Consider the following 15,757-nt stretch of genomic DNA (forward strand, 5'->3'; position numbering starts at 1 on the left):
ATACAGTTGCAGGAGATTATGGCATCTACCGAATGTCATCCTTGTGCCCTAAATGTAATACACATAACAGATATTATATCTCTGCCTGTAATTTATTATACAACTACCTTGTTTTATGTAGTCCCATTTAAGAAGCGAGAATCAGGTGGACTCAGAATTCAATTTATCAGCAGTTTATCAGTGCTAAACTCTCTTTGGATAATCCAAAGCTCCATGTTGCTATAATTTATAAACAGAAATACATTTGCACTTTTCAAGAGAATTATGAATAATGAGATACTGACTACAGAGAAACACATTTCACCTGTTGTCATTATACATTTTTCTAAAAGTAAACTTTAAAATCCTGTTTCTGCAGTGATTTAGACAGCAGCTTATTCGTTAAAAATGTTCACCGATTCCACATAAAGCAGTTGCACTGTAGGTGAAACAGGCTGGTTAAGTCTGTACAAGGCTGGAGCAAGACTGGGTGTAATAGAAGATGGAACGGGCACTCTTGTAGTGGATGGTTCTGGCAGTTGGATTCCTTATGAAAAAGAAAGTATCATGAACTGGAATAGGAGAGATGGATTAGGAATATGGACTTTCAGCTTCATTTGTTAGCAAATAGGAACAAACACTGCAAAAGTAAAGCACTCTTTAACTGCTGTAGGAGCAAAGTCTGGATAAGAAATGAATGATCAGGCGCTATAGCTTTTTTCATTTTTCTGAGAATGCAAAGCACTATGAACATCACATTAAAGCTTCTGAATTATATTTATTCCTTAATTTTTCAGTTTTTCATCTCCAGTTTTCCATTAGTTATTAAGTCCTGATAGAAACTATGCTAGGCCTGTGCAGCTACATTATGTTATAAAAATAACTGATCATCATTTATCTGTTTCAGGTTTTAAATTCTGATTGAACAAATCAAGTTAGATGCAGTCTGTGGTACACTGCTGATCCATGGTTTTTCCTCAGTGTAGCAATGATGCAGCACATCTAGCAGCTACTTCTGTTTCTATGGCAGCAGATCTCTTGCTGTGTCTCTCTACACATTTTCCTTTATAACAACAGACTGTTTATGCAGTCTAACATGGCTTTATGGCATACAGATGATGCTGTCCAACTCACCAGCCTTGCTGAAACTCCACTCACTGAGCTTCTCTGGTGATATGCTCCTTCAGAGGTTCTGAAGTATTTTGGTTGTGTTAGCTGCATGTCAAGTGCTAGATTAGCTACTCTTGTTGTAATCTTCAAAAATTTTGATCTTGAATATCATAGAGTATCCATGTAGTTTCTGTATCACTTCACAGGTTAAGATATACATACTCTCACCAGTTCCTTTGGTCCCTCACTCTTCTCAATAAGAGCTCAGGACTTTGTAAACTGGGTACATTTTGTATTTTAATATGCAGGAAATTAATTGTGTTACAGTGTCCCAGTCTTCATTTATTTGAAGAATAACTGAAGAGGAATTAAGAAAGCACTGATTGTACTAATTAGCTGCCTACACTGCTTGATAAAAATCACATGCAAATTTAAAAAATATGATTTTATTCTTTCAGTGCTGCTTACTCTTCCCTTTTGTATAGCATCTTCAACTTGCACAAAGGCCTAGGCTCACTTGGGAAAGCTTCTCAGAGTCAGTTTGCTGCGCTGCCATGCATTGCATGCTACTCCCTGTGGTCCTTAATTAGGCCATTGGCAATGTCAGTGCATGTCTCAGCTACAGCTGTGTCTTCCACCCCAGGCACCTGGACCCTGCTATTGCTGTTTCAGGGTGTCTCAAGACAGGCGTGCAGACAGTCTTTGCTGTGTGCTTACCACACTACCTTGTTTGCCTTCTAGGTAAGACTGCTTGTCAGAGTGTGCTTTCATTGTTGCCAGCTAAGGGTGTATGACACCTGCTGACTCCTGCATCCTAACTTCTTCCACTGAGGAGAGCCTGTCCTCTCAGGTTTGCCTCTGACATCTGCCCTGTTCTCATTCACAAATCCAAGGCTGGCCTCACCATGTCTGGCAGCTCAACCCAAAACTAGCAAGGTGGCTTAGGGGCATTAGGGGCTTAGCAATGCAACAGGTGCTGCAGAATGATTGAGCAGGCACATCCTCACATGGCTTGAAGATCCCAATTCACTTGGAGTTTTTTTTGTAAAATGTTTTTAAGTTAGAGAAAAGATTGTTTGGACACTGTTTCTTATAAATTCTTACCACTGTGCAAGGTCTCAAGGTTTCTCACTAATGACCACTTTTACACATCATGAGATACCTAATGAAAAGTTAATTAATTCATTTGGGGGGAGTGAGACTCTGCTTCACCACAGAGATAAACAAGCATCAATGAGGAATTTTATCTTTATTTCATGATGTTAGCACAATAAACTCACACAGTAGCATTGATCTGTACTTATTTAACAAAATACATTTATAGCAATTTACAAATTATTTTCCATTTGAAAACATGGCATAACATTTTATTAAACACAATACTTTATATAGAGAATTCTCATTTAAAAACATATTTTATTTTTAAGTATTTTCTTTTCTCAGTAAAGCACAGCCTAACAAAGAAAATCGTGCCTGTTAGCAAGTAAGAAAATCAGAACACTAAGAAGATGTCACCTGTCGATTTATTTGATTAATTTTAAATTAAGGTACCAGTGGAATGTAAACAAAGAGTAATTTTACAAAAGGCTCCTTATCAAATATACATGCAGAGGTCTGAGTTCCAATGTATATATTATTACACTTCTGCTCTCTAACGTAATATAATTTGATAAGCCATTATTAAAAACAGTAGCCTTTGGCACTTTGAGTAAAAAAGAATATATCAATATTTATGTATAGAACATAATTTCAATGATTACACAAGAGCTTTAAAATCTTTTCTTAAGAAATAGGAAACTTTAGGAAAAATATCACACTGCACTTGAAATAGTGCAGTAAGTTTTAGAGTAATAAAAGCAACATATATGCCAATATATATCTGACTAAAACCAAGGAATAAAGAACAAACACTCCCACCAGGAATCCTGCTGTTTCCAAAACAGCTAAATTGCCAGAGGGACTGTTTTCTAATCTTTGCTTTATTGCCATTATTCTCCATTTCAATTTTCCTTTATTTCCAGGTTCATCTACTTACGTTCTTTTCCCCTGCACTTACAAACTAACAAATGATTGCATCTTATTTCCCTGCACTGATAGGCCAACAGTGTTTCTGTCTCACCCTTTCCTTTAAAGCTAATCCTACCTCCTTTACCCTGTACCTAGACTAAACTAAAGCCAAAGGGTTTTGTCCATGACAGTCCAAGTGTTTTTAATTCCTAGGAATCTTGTACAAAATTTCATATTAAATACCAAGGACTAAAGATACATCCTCTTGAAAAGAAAAAAACAAATCCTGACTTGTAAATACTAGCATCTGAGAACCTATTTCTAAAAAAATTAGTTTTTTTCTCTTTTTCTTCTGGTATCTATGATTATTTTTCCCAGCTGATGTGCCTTAAAGTGTGTCTTCAACATACAGTGCCTTTAACATACACAATATGCTGCAACCCTACTGGGTAGCTTCTTACATGCAACCTGCAGAATAATTTCTCCCAATCATCCTAAGTGTGATGGGATCATCTTGTATCAATAACAGAAAGAGTGTGGTGATTTCCTTAAGGACTGACACTCTTCCACAGCACTGGGTGATGGGCAGGTGAGGGAAGCATAGCTTGGCACAGTTGGCTTGACAGCAAGCATTCAGCTAAGCCTGGAGCACCTGTAAAACTGGGAAGTACACATAAAGCTTTCCATTGACTCACAAACACCATCCTCATACTTGTGATATTACTTAGGTTTGGGGTTGGGTTTGGGATTTTGTTTTGGTTTGGAGGTCTTTTTTTTTTTGGATTTTTGTTTTGTTGTTTGGTTTTATGTTGTTGGGTTTTTTTTGTTTTTTTTTTTTTTGTTTTTTTGGTCTATGTTTGTGTTGTGCTGTTTATCTTCTTGAACAGGATGATTCTTCCTTCTACCTCCTACTTGCCTGGGGTAGGGTGGGCTTTTCCTTAGAGTTCTGTGGGGTAGGGTCTGTAGACAGGTTCTGACTATAGAGAATGTATCTTGTTCTCTGAGGCCCTAAATGAGAAGAGGCCTTAGACCAAAACACTTCTCTCACAAAGCCAGAGAATAGACCTGATCTTCTTCAGTGAGAGGATCTTCTTCAGTGAGAGGACTGCTAAGCCATTCCCTTCCCCTGCTAGCAGGGGAGCTGCCAGGTGTCTGAGAGTAGCTCTCTTTCAGGTAGAATTAGGAGAGAATGAAGAGCTGCAGTGGGTGAGCACTGCCCCTGGCTTCCTTCAGGGTTTAAGTCAGAGCCAAATGAAATGAGGCATTTCTTCTAGCAGGCCCATTCTGGGACATGCCAAGCTTATTCCCTTCAGAGATTATCCTTTCAACAATTTTTGGCAATGGAGATTTTTAGCAGGCAAGTTTTTTCATTATATCCAAAGCTCAGTTTACTAAAATAATTTATGTTTTCTCAGGTGAAGAGACCTTTTATATTCTTAAGTGGCAGTGGTAGGAAAAATACCATGCTTAAGAAGGCTCTGGAGGGTGTCTCAAGGGACGTGAACTGTAGTAGTGGCACAATGCAACACTTGTTCAGTGATTCTGCAATACCAAGGCATTCCATTCTTTAAAGCGAAGCACAAATCCCCTGTGTGATGGTGATTGGGGTGAAACTTGTGATTGTTCTTGTAGCATACTAAGCAAGTGAGGTGGATGACTGCTTCTAAGTGTGAGCTATGATATTAATTCCTGTCTCCTCGGAAGCTGGTCAGGAAAAGTTGCCATCTATTTTTATTTACTCATGGCTCACCTTTCACATTTGCACATCTTGCAGTTATTGGTGTCCTGCATTATCTGTTTAAAAACTAATAGAAAAATGGAAGGGTTGCTGAAGGACAGAATAAGAAGTTTAAAAATGTAAAATCTGAATCACTTGTAGTACTTGATAAGACCCCTTAAAAATGTAATTTAAAATAATTCTACAAGTTAGCCCACTAAGAAGCAGCCTCTTCATTAGTAGCACCTGTTCTTAAACAAAAGTTGAGCAGTAGCAGCAAAACTATTCAAAATAGATAGTAATTCCATTCTAATGGAAAGTCACCCACACATTTTTTTGTTGCAGTAGACATCTTAAAGAACTACACAAAACCTTTGCAACCTTTGAATGTGACAGATCCACTATAACAAAGCTGTAAATATTTCCTACGCTAAATGAATGCAGCCAGCATCATCATAGTATTAGCAATATTACTTGTAAAGTAACTGCACATCAATATGTCATGTTTGCAGAGTCTAGTAATTATGCAATTTTTCAAAACATGTAAAGTTATCATCAGCACCACTCTGTATTAAAGATTTGGTGCAAATTCTGCAAAGGTGAATATATACCACTGATACAGCCTTTGCTGTGAAAAAGTCAGTCAATTTTGGACACAAATATAAAATAAAAAGTTGGCACATTCAGGAAATACAGTGTCTGTGTTTAAGACCGTTCTTTTAATTGACATCATCACCCTCAGATAAATGTTTTGAATCTGAAGAAACGAGTTGCATGAAAATGTTTCACATTAGTTCTGGCATTGTGCTTTTCCCCTCACCACATGCTTTTCACAGGCTCGTGCCCATTGCACATCAGCAATGCAGGGCTGCTGGTCAATAATTTGGCACATAAAGGTAAATGTCAGCTCAAAATAAAGGGAGCAGAACCTGTGTCAAGACATGTTTACTTTGTGGAGGCATGGACCAGCTGATATGTCTCCTGTCAGTCCTTGTACGCTCGTGTGGGGGATGTGCCTTTATAGAAGATGTTTCTGGTGTTCTCTGGACTGCTCCCTCTCTCAGGGATTAAAATGATGTTACCTTTTCTTCGAAGTGTTGAGTCCCGGCTAGAAGAAATGGACAGAGTCTCTGAGCCAATCTCACTTCCCTCCACTGGAGTGACTCTTATTGTAGTGATTCCATGATGGTGATGCTCAGTGTTATCTATGTTGCTTCTTTTCCTGTCACCTGACCCATAACTGTCTTTTAAGGAGTCACAGCTCTCAGAGTCTCTGTTAAGATCATTTAGCTCATATGTTTGACGAAGAGTGACTTTTTCAGGACCTTTCCATTTCCAAGACCCACTTCCTTCACCTTCTGATGGCATCTGAATTACAGGTCTGTTATTTTCTGGATGGGCCTCAACTCTAACAATGCTACTTGGCTCATGGTCTGTCAAGGTTTTGTATCTGATGGCTCCTGTACAGGTCACTGTGCTTCCCTCTGAACTCTTTGGACTGCCCTGAAGCACTCCTTGCTGCTTAGACATGGCTATTACTTGCATGATTCTTGGCTGGCTATTGCTCCTGCATGCAACACTCTTCTCAGCAGCTTTCAGCCATTTAGCTCTAGCTGAACTAGTTTTGGGTGATGTGTTCACGTTCTCCTGAGTCTCTTCAGGAATGTGTACTAGCTGGGATGAGCCAGGACGGGACTGAATAGAGACCCTTGGCCCGCCAGTAAGACCTGAGTTGTTACAACCTGGAACATTGCCAGGTTGGATTTTCAGGTATTGGCTAGTTGGGCCATGATGATCACCATTTACACCCACTCTGGAGGGTTCTGAGCTTGACCTCATTTCGATAGCCCTTGGTGGTGACTGGCCAGATTCAGTCTCTATCACTTGCAGGGACAACTTTCGACTTTCATTCTTGTTCTTCCACTGGGACAGCAGCTGTTTGGAACGGGCAGAATCCATTGATGCGTGTATTGTTGCATTGCGTCTTGCTGGATCTTCCAAGGATGGTGTGTTGACTCTTGGCAAAGTGTTGCTGAAAGTAACCATGTTCTCCTTTCCCATTGGGCTTCGTGGTGTTATTATTTCTACATCAGCATTTGCTCTCTTGAGATTGGTCAGAGAGCCTGAATCTCTGTGGTTTCTATTCAGGATACTTTCTGTACGGTGAGAGACAATGCCATCGCTGCTGCTGCCATTTTTACCTGGCAGGATTCTGTTGGCATCTTGACTGAGGTCTGTCAATGACCTTAGAGGTTCTCTGTGAAAATTTGGGTGAAACACATTCTCGTCACTTGGTAAGAAGTTCCCCACAGCATAGATGCCCTGATATTTGGACAGAAGCATCAACAGTCGGTTAAGAAAGTTAAAAAGGACATGTTTTAAGGTACTGTAATTGCATTCTTTAGCTTTTCTATAGAATTCAGTGACATAATTACTCTGGCTAAACTGACAGGTATGCAAGTAAGCATACTAGTTTATTTCCTCACTAGTATAGCCTTAGCCCAGACTCTGTCCTCAATCTGGTACCTCTAGGTACATGTGAACTAGTCTCACTAGGGCATATTATTCATGGCAATAAATAGTTGAGGTTAGGATTTAGCCTCCACAAGCTTTCTTCTTTTTATCAAGCAACAGATACAGATACAGAAATAATGTTTTGCTAGAAAAATAGTAAAATAGATGTTTGTAGTCTCTTAGGCAAAGCTATTTTACAACTATACTACCATTTACCCTGATTTGCTGAATCTTGTTACAGCTTGAGTTGATCTCTGCCATCTGCAGATTCTTTTTACCGCACAATAACCATGTAATACAATATCTACATAATAGAAAAATTTATCAAATTTAAATCAATTGCTTTCCGAGCTGTGCAGAACTTTAATAAGATTTACTTCTAAAACATTTTCCTAATCAGTAGACTCACTGTAAAGTGCTGTTATTTTAAAAAGACTCCACTGAGGGTATTCTGTCAGAGGGTCAAATATCTAACTCAATCACTTGAGTTACTCGTTCTTTATACTCCTTTCAGAATTATTTGTAGTTTCACATTATTTCTCCTCCCCATCCTCCTATTGGTGTGTGGTTTTGAGGGCAGATTTACTGATCACTGGGTATCCAGGAAAACATACTCTCTGCTCTATGATCTCACACAATAAAGTATACTTGTTTGTATATTTCAAACCTGGGGACAGCAGCTCCGTTTAGGTAGATCTACAACAGAGAATCATTTGAAATAATATTCTCGAGAGAGTGCCTTTCTGCTCACAGTGCAGTCATAGAGGCTGACTTTAGTAGCTCATGGGGTTTCTGTTATTATTCTGACTGCTGTTTCTTCTGCCACTGTGAAAGCCATTTTTCCCTGGTCACCTTTGCAGACCTGCAGACCATCTGCAGGTATGTCAGCTTATGTTATCACAGGGAAAAGGGGGTCAGGAAATGAACTTATTTTAGTATTATAGTAAAATTCATCATTGACTTGTGGGGGGTAAAACCATCCCACTGCCTGTTAAGACTCTTCTGTTCACCTGCCTACACTCAAGCAGTGGTGTCAGCAGAAGCTCTGATTGCTCCCAGGCACCTGTGTTGCTCTCTGAGCAGCCAGGGCAGCAAATTCCTGCTGGAGACATACTGAGAGCAGCAAGCAAAAGCAAGTGCTTGATGAGCTTCCTACTGACAGGTATGACCTACATGCTTCCTTACAGGACCCTTCCAAGGTGCTCCATCCCTTTTGACACAGTACAAAGGAAAAGCACGGGAAAAACCTGATTTGACCATCCTTTTTCCCCTGCACGGTTTCCCTGAGAACTCCAAAGAATGACAAGTGTATTATATTGCTTTTAATTTCCTGCAAATTCAGCAATTCACTCAGATGAGTTGCTCATACTAATTCAATAATTTTTTGAGATCATAAAGCAGACACTGTCAATATCAACTCAGATCAGCAACAAATACCAATTAATCAAATATTTTTCTTGTGTTATGCTTTTAAGTGTGGATTAGAAATATGAGTATTTTTAAGTATTTAATAAAGCCCATAAAGTTAGAACCATTTCTGTATACAATGCCAGATTATTATATTCCACTTTATGCACTGTTATGGAACTTTACATTGAAATACTTGTTTGATTTTTCCTGTTTGCTTTTAAAGTCTTTATCCCTAATTCATAATTTTCAACACATATTGACTTTATTTATACTTATGGCATGTGAGCATGATGGTAAGTTTTCATAAAAATAACCAGTACTCTTATTCCAGCTTTATAAGTTTAATTTTTTTAAACTTAACCATGACCATTATATTTACCAAATAGAGAGCAATTCCTCCTCCTATGAGAAAGCCACAGTAAACATCAACTGGATGATTCTTATACTGGGTGATACGAGTCAGGCCACATATAATTCCACAGATGATAAAGGCAAAGACCAAGAGTGGTTTAAGAAGTTTTGAGGAGTCCGTTAATGTAGAATTGAAGTACATCTTGAAAAAGAAAGAAATAAAGAAGCAGTTGAAGAAACTTAAATATACCTAAGAGGATTCTAATGTTCAGTGTTTCTTTTATATATAGATCACTAGTACACATCAATATTACAAGTGATCCATTTAATTTTACTTTATAGCCCTGTTAAAATTTGCTCACTTTCTGCAGAAAGATCTGAAATCACAAGGAATAGATTTTCAGAAACATAGGCAGTGTTGCTAATTTACATCAATTAGGATAAGTATTTTATGCCTCAGTACTGTTCCCAATCAGCACCTAAATGTTCTATAAATGTGACTAAGGAGCCACCACTTGTGAAATACAGAAGCCAGATGTCGTGCCAGATGAACGCAGTAACCTGTTCCAACAAAAGCTGCCACCAGATGCTTTAGAGAGCCATTTCTCAACTGAGGACCATAATATCAGGGAGGTTACAAAAATTAAGTAGAGGTGGTTCATCAGTGTTATTCCCAATTCTGGTCTTTCTCTGGGCAGAATAAATACTGACAAGCCCTCAGTACATGCAGAATACTATTATCTAATGTCATTAACTGGTCATTACTGTTCTTTTCCTCTGACTTTTACAGCACAAGGTAAGTGATGAAATTACTTTTTAAACTTCAAGTAAATTGTCTATAGTACAGACATTGTGGGTCATACTGAAGAAATGTTACTGCTCAGAAGTGCAAAATCATCTGTGATTGCTGCAGCATGACCCACAATTCTCTGCTAGTGACTGATGGGTTTTATTCACTTTCTTTGCAGTAACACCTTGAAGGCCTCTGGGAGTGATTGTGCCATTTCATCCATGCTGTAAATCTCTGGAGGTGAAATCAAACTACATCACACCAATGTATTGCCCTTAATGCCTCAAGTTTAAAAGCAGCACAACAAAGAAAAGGCAGCATACATAACAGTTAATTTGCCTGGTAAGTTAAAGTATCACTCTGTGAGACAGATTAACACTGCATTTTGTATGAGAATAATATGAGGCATCAAACATACTTTAACACAACACTTTTGTTTTCTTCTTAAAAAAGAATATGAAGCAGTTGAATCTTTTCCTTATTCTTTAATAGCTACAATAAAATCAGCTCTATTAGTAGTTTTATTTTGCTTTCAGATTAGTAGGATAAAAACATCCATCCATCCATCTAAGATATCCAGGCAACACATAATTTTACAATATACAGCAAATTACTTTCTGACTTTTGTCTTGTATAAATGAAACTGAACAGAGTTGGTTACTCACCGAAATGTACACTGCTGCAAAGGCTGCCAAGGTGGCATGTTGAGAAGGGAATGACTTTCTGCCAAGGAAGGACACTCAAATTATACTTCTCAGTTCAAATGCACAGTGCTAGTGCTCATTGAAAAAAACCACTGAGCAGCACAACCATCTTATACTTCCTAAGCAATATGTGATCTATTGGTAACATTTGTCATTGGGTGACATTTTTCTTGGAGAGAGGCAAACTACATCTTTGTTTGCTATGTCTATAGGTTTATTTAAAAAAAACAAACCAGCACTTTACATCATGACAGAACCTAATGGAGAACAACAGCACAGGGAGGGTATTTTAAGAATTACTGGGCCCCTTCTTGATGACCAGAGAAAGAGAATAAATGAAAACATGTCCAAACTCTTGAGACAGCAGACAATATCAGGTCTGCTCTTGATATTGCTGAGGGCCTTCTGCTCCCAGTGAATACCTGGAGACTTGAATGATGTGGACTGGACCATTTCAATTCTCTAAAAACAGCTAAAGAAAAGTGATGTGAATGCGAAGGAGGTTTTTACATAGTAGAGAGAGAAAAAAGCTGGGTTTGAATTCAGTAATTCCTATTCTGCAGTGGACATCTAGATCACAGAAGCCCTAAAAAAGTCTATGACTTCTGAGCTCTAGGAATGAGTCAGATAAAGTGAAGATTTCTCTCTTTATAATGGTATAGATATGTAATGTAACATGCCATGTCTTGGTGAAGATGAGCATGTCTACCTTGTAGTCACAACAGAAACTTTCACCTGAGAAAGCTCAGCTTGGGATAAATACTTCAACTATAATTTGGCTTCACAGATGGGGGTCTTGCCACCCTAACTGGGCTCCAGTACAGTCAATTTCCTAGCAACTCCTGAGTGAGCTAGTTTAAAATAGCAGAGACTGAAACACAGTTCTTTAACTTTAGACAGACATTTGTTCTGCAAAGCAGCAGAGTCTGCTTTCTAAATTTCTTTCCTATGCATTTTGCCTTGTCTGTTCTACATAATTAATTGGCAGTTAAAAATGTGCATGTAGTTCAGTGTGAACGCCACTCTGCTGACCTGAATTTGAGCCTATGGCTCCAGCAGATTCATGACTCTGGCCAAGATGAAATCTGAATGGCTCCTTTTGCATTTCTAAAGACAGACATAAATTCTCTTCATTTTATTTTATTTTTAAAGTCCCTGAACAAATCTTTCACAAACAGTGCTCCTGCAGAACAAGCTCAGGTTTGAGGACTGGGGAATAAAGACATGAAAAAAAAAATAAAGTAAATGTTTATAATAGCTAATCAACTCCTTTACCTTTTCAGGCTTTAATGAAATAGAAATCTATTTAGCATCTCTGTGGAGCTAATGTGTATATTTGAGTCCTATGAACGGTTCTAGCACTTAACCTTAATTTGATGGCATTTTAATAGTATAGAAGGTGTGTCACAATGGCACAGTCAATTTTCTCTTTATTCTCTTTTCTATTCACATGCTTTCAGGGCAAACAGACTAAATGCACTCTCAGTACTCTCTAATGGTGTCACTGCTTTTGTTCCTCTATTTGTTATCTTTTAACCTCAAATTAAAATAACTCCAGCTAAAAATATGTAGCCTTTTTGTATTGAAAAGATGAACAAAGGTTTCAAAGAAAACATGTCCTGAACTTGGATGACAATGTATCACTCTAAATGCTCATGCATGGGGATGTGTAGTGGGGGAACAACAATGAGAGTCCTACTGAGAGAGAGAGAGAATCACACTGAGTCAGAACATCAGAGATGACAGAGGACAGAGACCTCACTAGAGAGCTGAACAAAAGTGATTGAAAAGGCTCTGTGAAGATAATAGAGGAAAAGATGGACAAAAGAAACCATTTGATATTTTGGGATGTTGCAGAAAAATGATTTGATGTAATCAGTTAGATAATTATGTGCTGCTCTCTATGCTTTTCATATAGCAGTCCAGAGGCAAATTTCTGGAGCCAAAGTTTTTGGGAAGTACAAATCAAAAATGAAGGCCATTAGCAAACTCAGAACAAGTTCCTTCCATACTGAAATTATTGAAGTCAAATTAACCTCCTGTATTGTAGAAGTTATACCATAGTTTCTACATAGGTGACTGAAGGAAGTAGCAAGTGCTACTGAAGAACCAGTAGCACTTGCTCTGGTAAAGTTGAGACTGGCATAAGGAAATAACAAAATAATAAAGAAAAAATGCAATAAAATTGAATTAAGGAGAAATTGTGGGTGGTGCCAGAATATTAGAGATAGCCAAATGTATCCTCTATGATGGGAATAACTTTGAGATATCAATACATATGTTGTTTTTCTAGGGAAACAGAATCACCCAAAACCGGATTGCTTAGTCTTAATATGTTTCAACTAATTTCACTGGTTTCTTAGAAGTGATGGTATTTAAACTTAGGAGTGATTGGTGATTTTGGAATGTTGTTACAGGCAGTCAATTCAAAGCAGTAGACATCATATTTGAGATAATGAAATGAATGAGATGTAATTGTGACAATTTTTCTGCCTGCTCCTATGTAATCATGTCCTGATTTCCCTGGGACACCATGCAGTTGCAAGACACTGCTTGCAAGCATCAGGCTTCACTGGCAATATCCCAGTATCAGGAAATGGTTATGGGGAAAGCGAGAAAAAAACAGTTAGAAATACCATGCAAGAAAAGATTGGTTTGGGAGCACACAGCTTTGTATTACTGTGGTATTTCCTTTAAAAAAAGATATTTTTTCAATGCCGTTTATAAAAAAAATAATTAGAGAAAGGGAAAACAAACTTATCCAACAACTCCCAAACACCCAAGCTGTAATGCATGTTATACAGAGGTCTCAGACCAAACACTAGGGAGACTTCTTCCCCTGCCTGTTACAGGGAACTTTGTTCTTATACCACTTCAAAAGCAGTAGAAGCTATACCGAGTGACCAATTTATAGGAAATTGCCTCCTCTGAGGGGGCAGAACAGCTGCTTATGAATGTGCTTTGGAACATGACAAGGTCTTCCAAAGCCCACTGCTAGGCAAATAACTTTATGGAGAAAATTGAACATCACTAAAAAGACATTTATGCATTCACCTTTAAATCAGAGACTTTAACTAGATAGAAAAAAAATCTTGAAACTGGGACAGAAAATAAAATGAATACTTTAAAATGTATACACTGAAGAGTAGAACCAACCTTCCAGCGTTGATAATATTGAGATCAGCTCCTGAGCAAATATCTTCCACAACATATGAATTCTCTGAGCAAGATACGTTTAAGGATGTATAGTTAGGCTTGCAAACAGTCAGGAAATATGGGGCCTGATATCCTGTTGATAGCTGTATAATATCAGTAACAAGAGCAGTTGCACAAAGACCAAATACATGAACACCTAGGAAAGAAATCAACAGAGCTTGTTAATTATATTGTATGCATTAATTAGGTTAATTAATAGTATAAACTACATTCAACAGAGCTCTGATGGCTTTTGTTATTAGATTTGAGGAAATTTAAATGCAGAATAAGAGAATTTAAATGCAGAACAAAAGCTTATTGCAAAAGAATATAAAAATTAGAATTGTTTATGCTTGTTTCCTTCCTGTTGATACTAAAATTTTGTTTTAATGCCCTGATGTCCTCCAACATCTTTTCATCAAAGAGTGCTACACTGGAGCTGTTTCAGTTTGGAAAGAATTTTTCTGAATTAACGAAAGAGTAGCCAGCTATTTGGGGAGAGCATATAAGCTCCAGTCCTTGGAGTTTCCCACTGGAAGAGAGGTTTCTAGGAGTATGGACAACTGCCCATTAGATCATTGCTCTGAAGACCTGTTCTCTGTTTGCTACCACATAATCACCAGCTGATGATAACGTTGGCTACCTTCACACCTCTGATGTTTCTTGAGTATTGTGTCCTTGTCACTAATCCAAATATTCAAGTCTATTTCAGAAGGGATCAATGCTTCAGACTGATTAATAATTCACAAGAGAATTGAAGTAATGTAATTGCTTTACTGAACATTTTCAACTGCTCTTCTCCTAAAGATTTATCTATAATTCCTTACTTTTATTCATAGAGATAAATTTACTTTTCATCCTAAAATTGAAAGAATGTTAAAGCCATTAAAATCAGAGTGGGAATTTGGGATGAAATTCATGTGTCTTTGTTTCCTTGGTGATACCAAACAGGAGAAGTGGATGTGGGGTATGTTTACAGTCCTTGCTCATGGTGTAATCCACAAAGCTTTCTTCCTCACTGCTGCTCTTATGAAGCTTTACTGGTCATAGATTGCACAACCTCACTTGCCACTACTTCCCTGTTTGCCAGACTACCAAAACCCAGGGAACAGTTGTTCTACCAGGTTTTCAGTCTGCTGTCCTGCTGGTCATCTTTGCCTAGGCTGCCTTCTCTAATGAAAGATTTCTGAAACAGAGGAAACCTTTTCTTTAGCCACTCATTGGGAGAGGAAAGTAACTGTAAGAAGGGGATCAAAGTCCAGTTGACTTTCAAAGTGGAGTTTTTTATAAATGACAATTAAAGTAAAATGAAAGAATTTGACATGTTCCTCCATCATTTAAGTTGCCAGATTCTAGCCCTTTCTGAGAGGCATATAAACACATTCCAGAAAAAGAATGTCAAACCTACTGAGAGTTTCTGACAAGTTTTCACTGTCATGCTGAATACTGTGACAGGTGGGTTGAATCCTTATGATGCACTGAAGACAGGCAGGGGAAGCTATACACTGACATAATTAAAAAGCAGCCAGCTCAAGGTGGGCAGGGAAGGAAAAAATTACTCTTTTAGAAATACTGACAATAGTACAGGAGAGGAAAGGGGAAAAGGAAAGTGTAGATGCTGCATTACTGAGTATGGGGCTGCTCTGTTGCAGTCTGAGTTTCTTCCCGTGTTTTCTAGCAGAAGATCTGTGCTAGTGACAGCTCTGCACTGTTCTGAAAGGCTGTTTCGGAGAAGCAAACCTGCATGGTGAAAACTGAATGTATGGGGAAAGTTCTTTTTTGGGAGTAACAATTGAAACCCACCAACAAATCTGACAGCTCTTCTAAGAAAAGAATTGAAGTTGCATCCTCCTGCATTAATATTGGCCTCTGTTCCAATCCCATTTCTTCTTTTGGACAGGCAACAGTAGAGAATTCCTTCTCCTATCATTATCTGCAATGACAAAGGAGCCATTAAATTGAATGTAGCACTTACTCAGA

The 15,757-nt window shown here is 38.1% G+C and overlaps 1 protein-coding gene across 1 annotated transcript in view; it reads right to left on the minus strand.

Moving 5' to 3' along the window:
• Positions 1 to 2,309: 2,309 nt before the first annotated feature.
• Positions 2,310 to 15,757, minus strand: part of PLPPR4 (phospholipid phosphatase related 4) — a 31,012-nt gene continuing 17,564 nt past the window's right edge. The window contains exons 3-7 of the mRNA XM_059478111.1: positions 15,581 to 15,710; positions 13,739 to 13,934; positions 10,544 to 10,601; positions 9,117 to 9,290; positions 2,310 to 7,135 (exon numbers count right to left, since the gene is read on the minus strand). Of these exons, the coding sequence (XP_059334094.1) occupies positions 5,798 to 7,135; positions 9,117 to 9,290; positions 10,544 to 10,601; positions 13,739 to 13,934; positions 15,581 to 15,710 (1,896 nt within the window). The 3' untranslated portion in view covers positions 2,310 to 5,797. The remainder of the gene's footprint in view (positions 7,136 to 9,116; positions 9,291 to 10,543; positions 10,602 to 13,738; positions 13,935 to 15,580; positions 15,711 to 15,757) is intronic.

Source organism: Ammospiza nelsoni, chromosome 9, assembly GCF_027579445.1.
Source record: "Ammospiza nelsoni isolate bAmmNel1 chromosome 9, bAmmNel1.pri, whole genome shotgun sequence".
NCBI lineage: Eukaryota > Metazoa > Chordata > Aves > Passeriformes > Passerellidae > Ammospiza > Ammospiza nelsoni.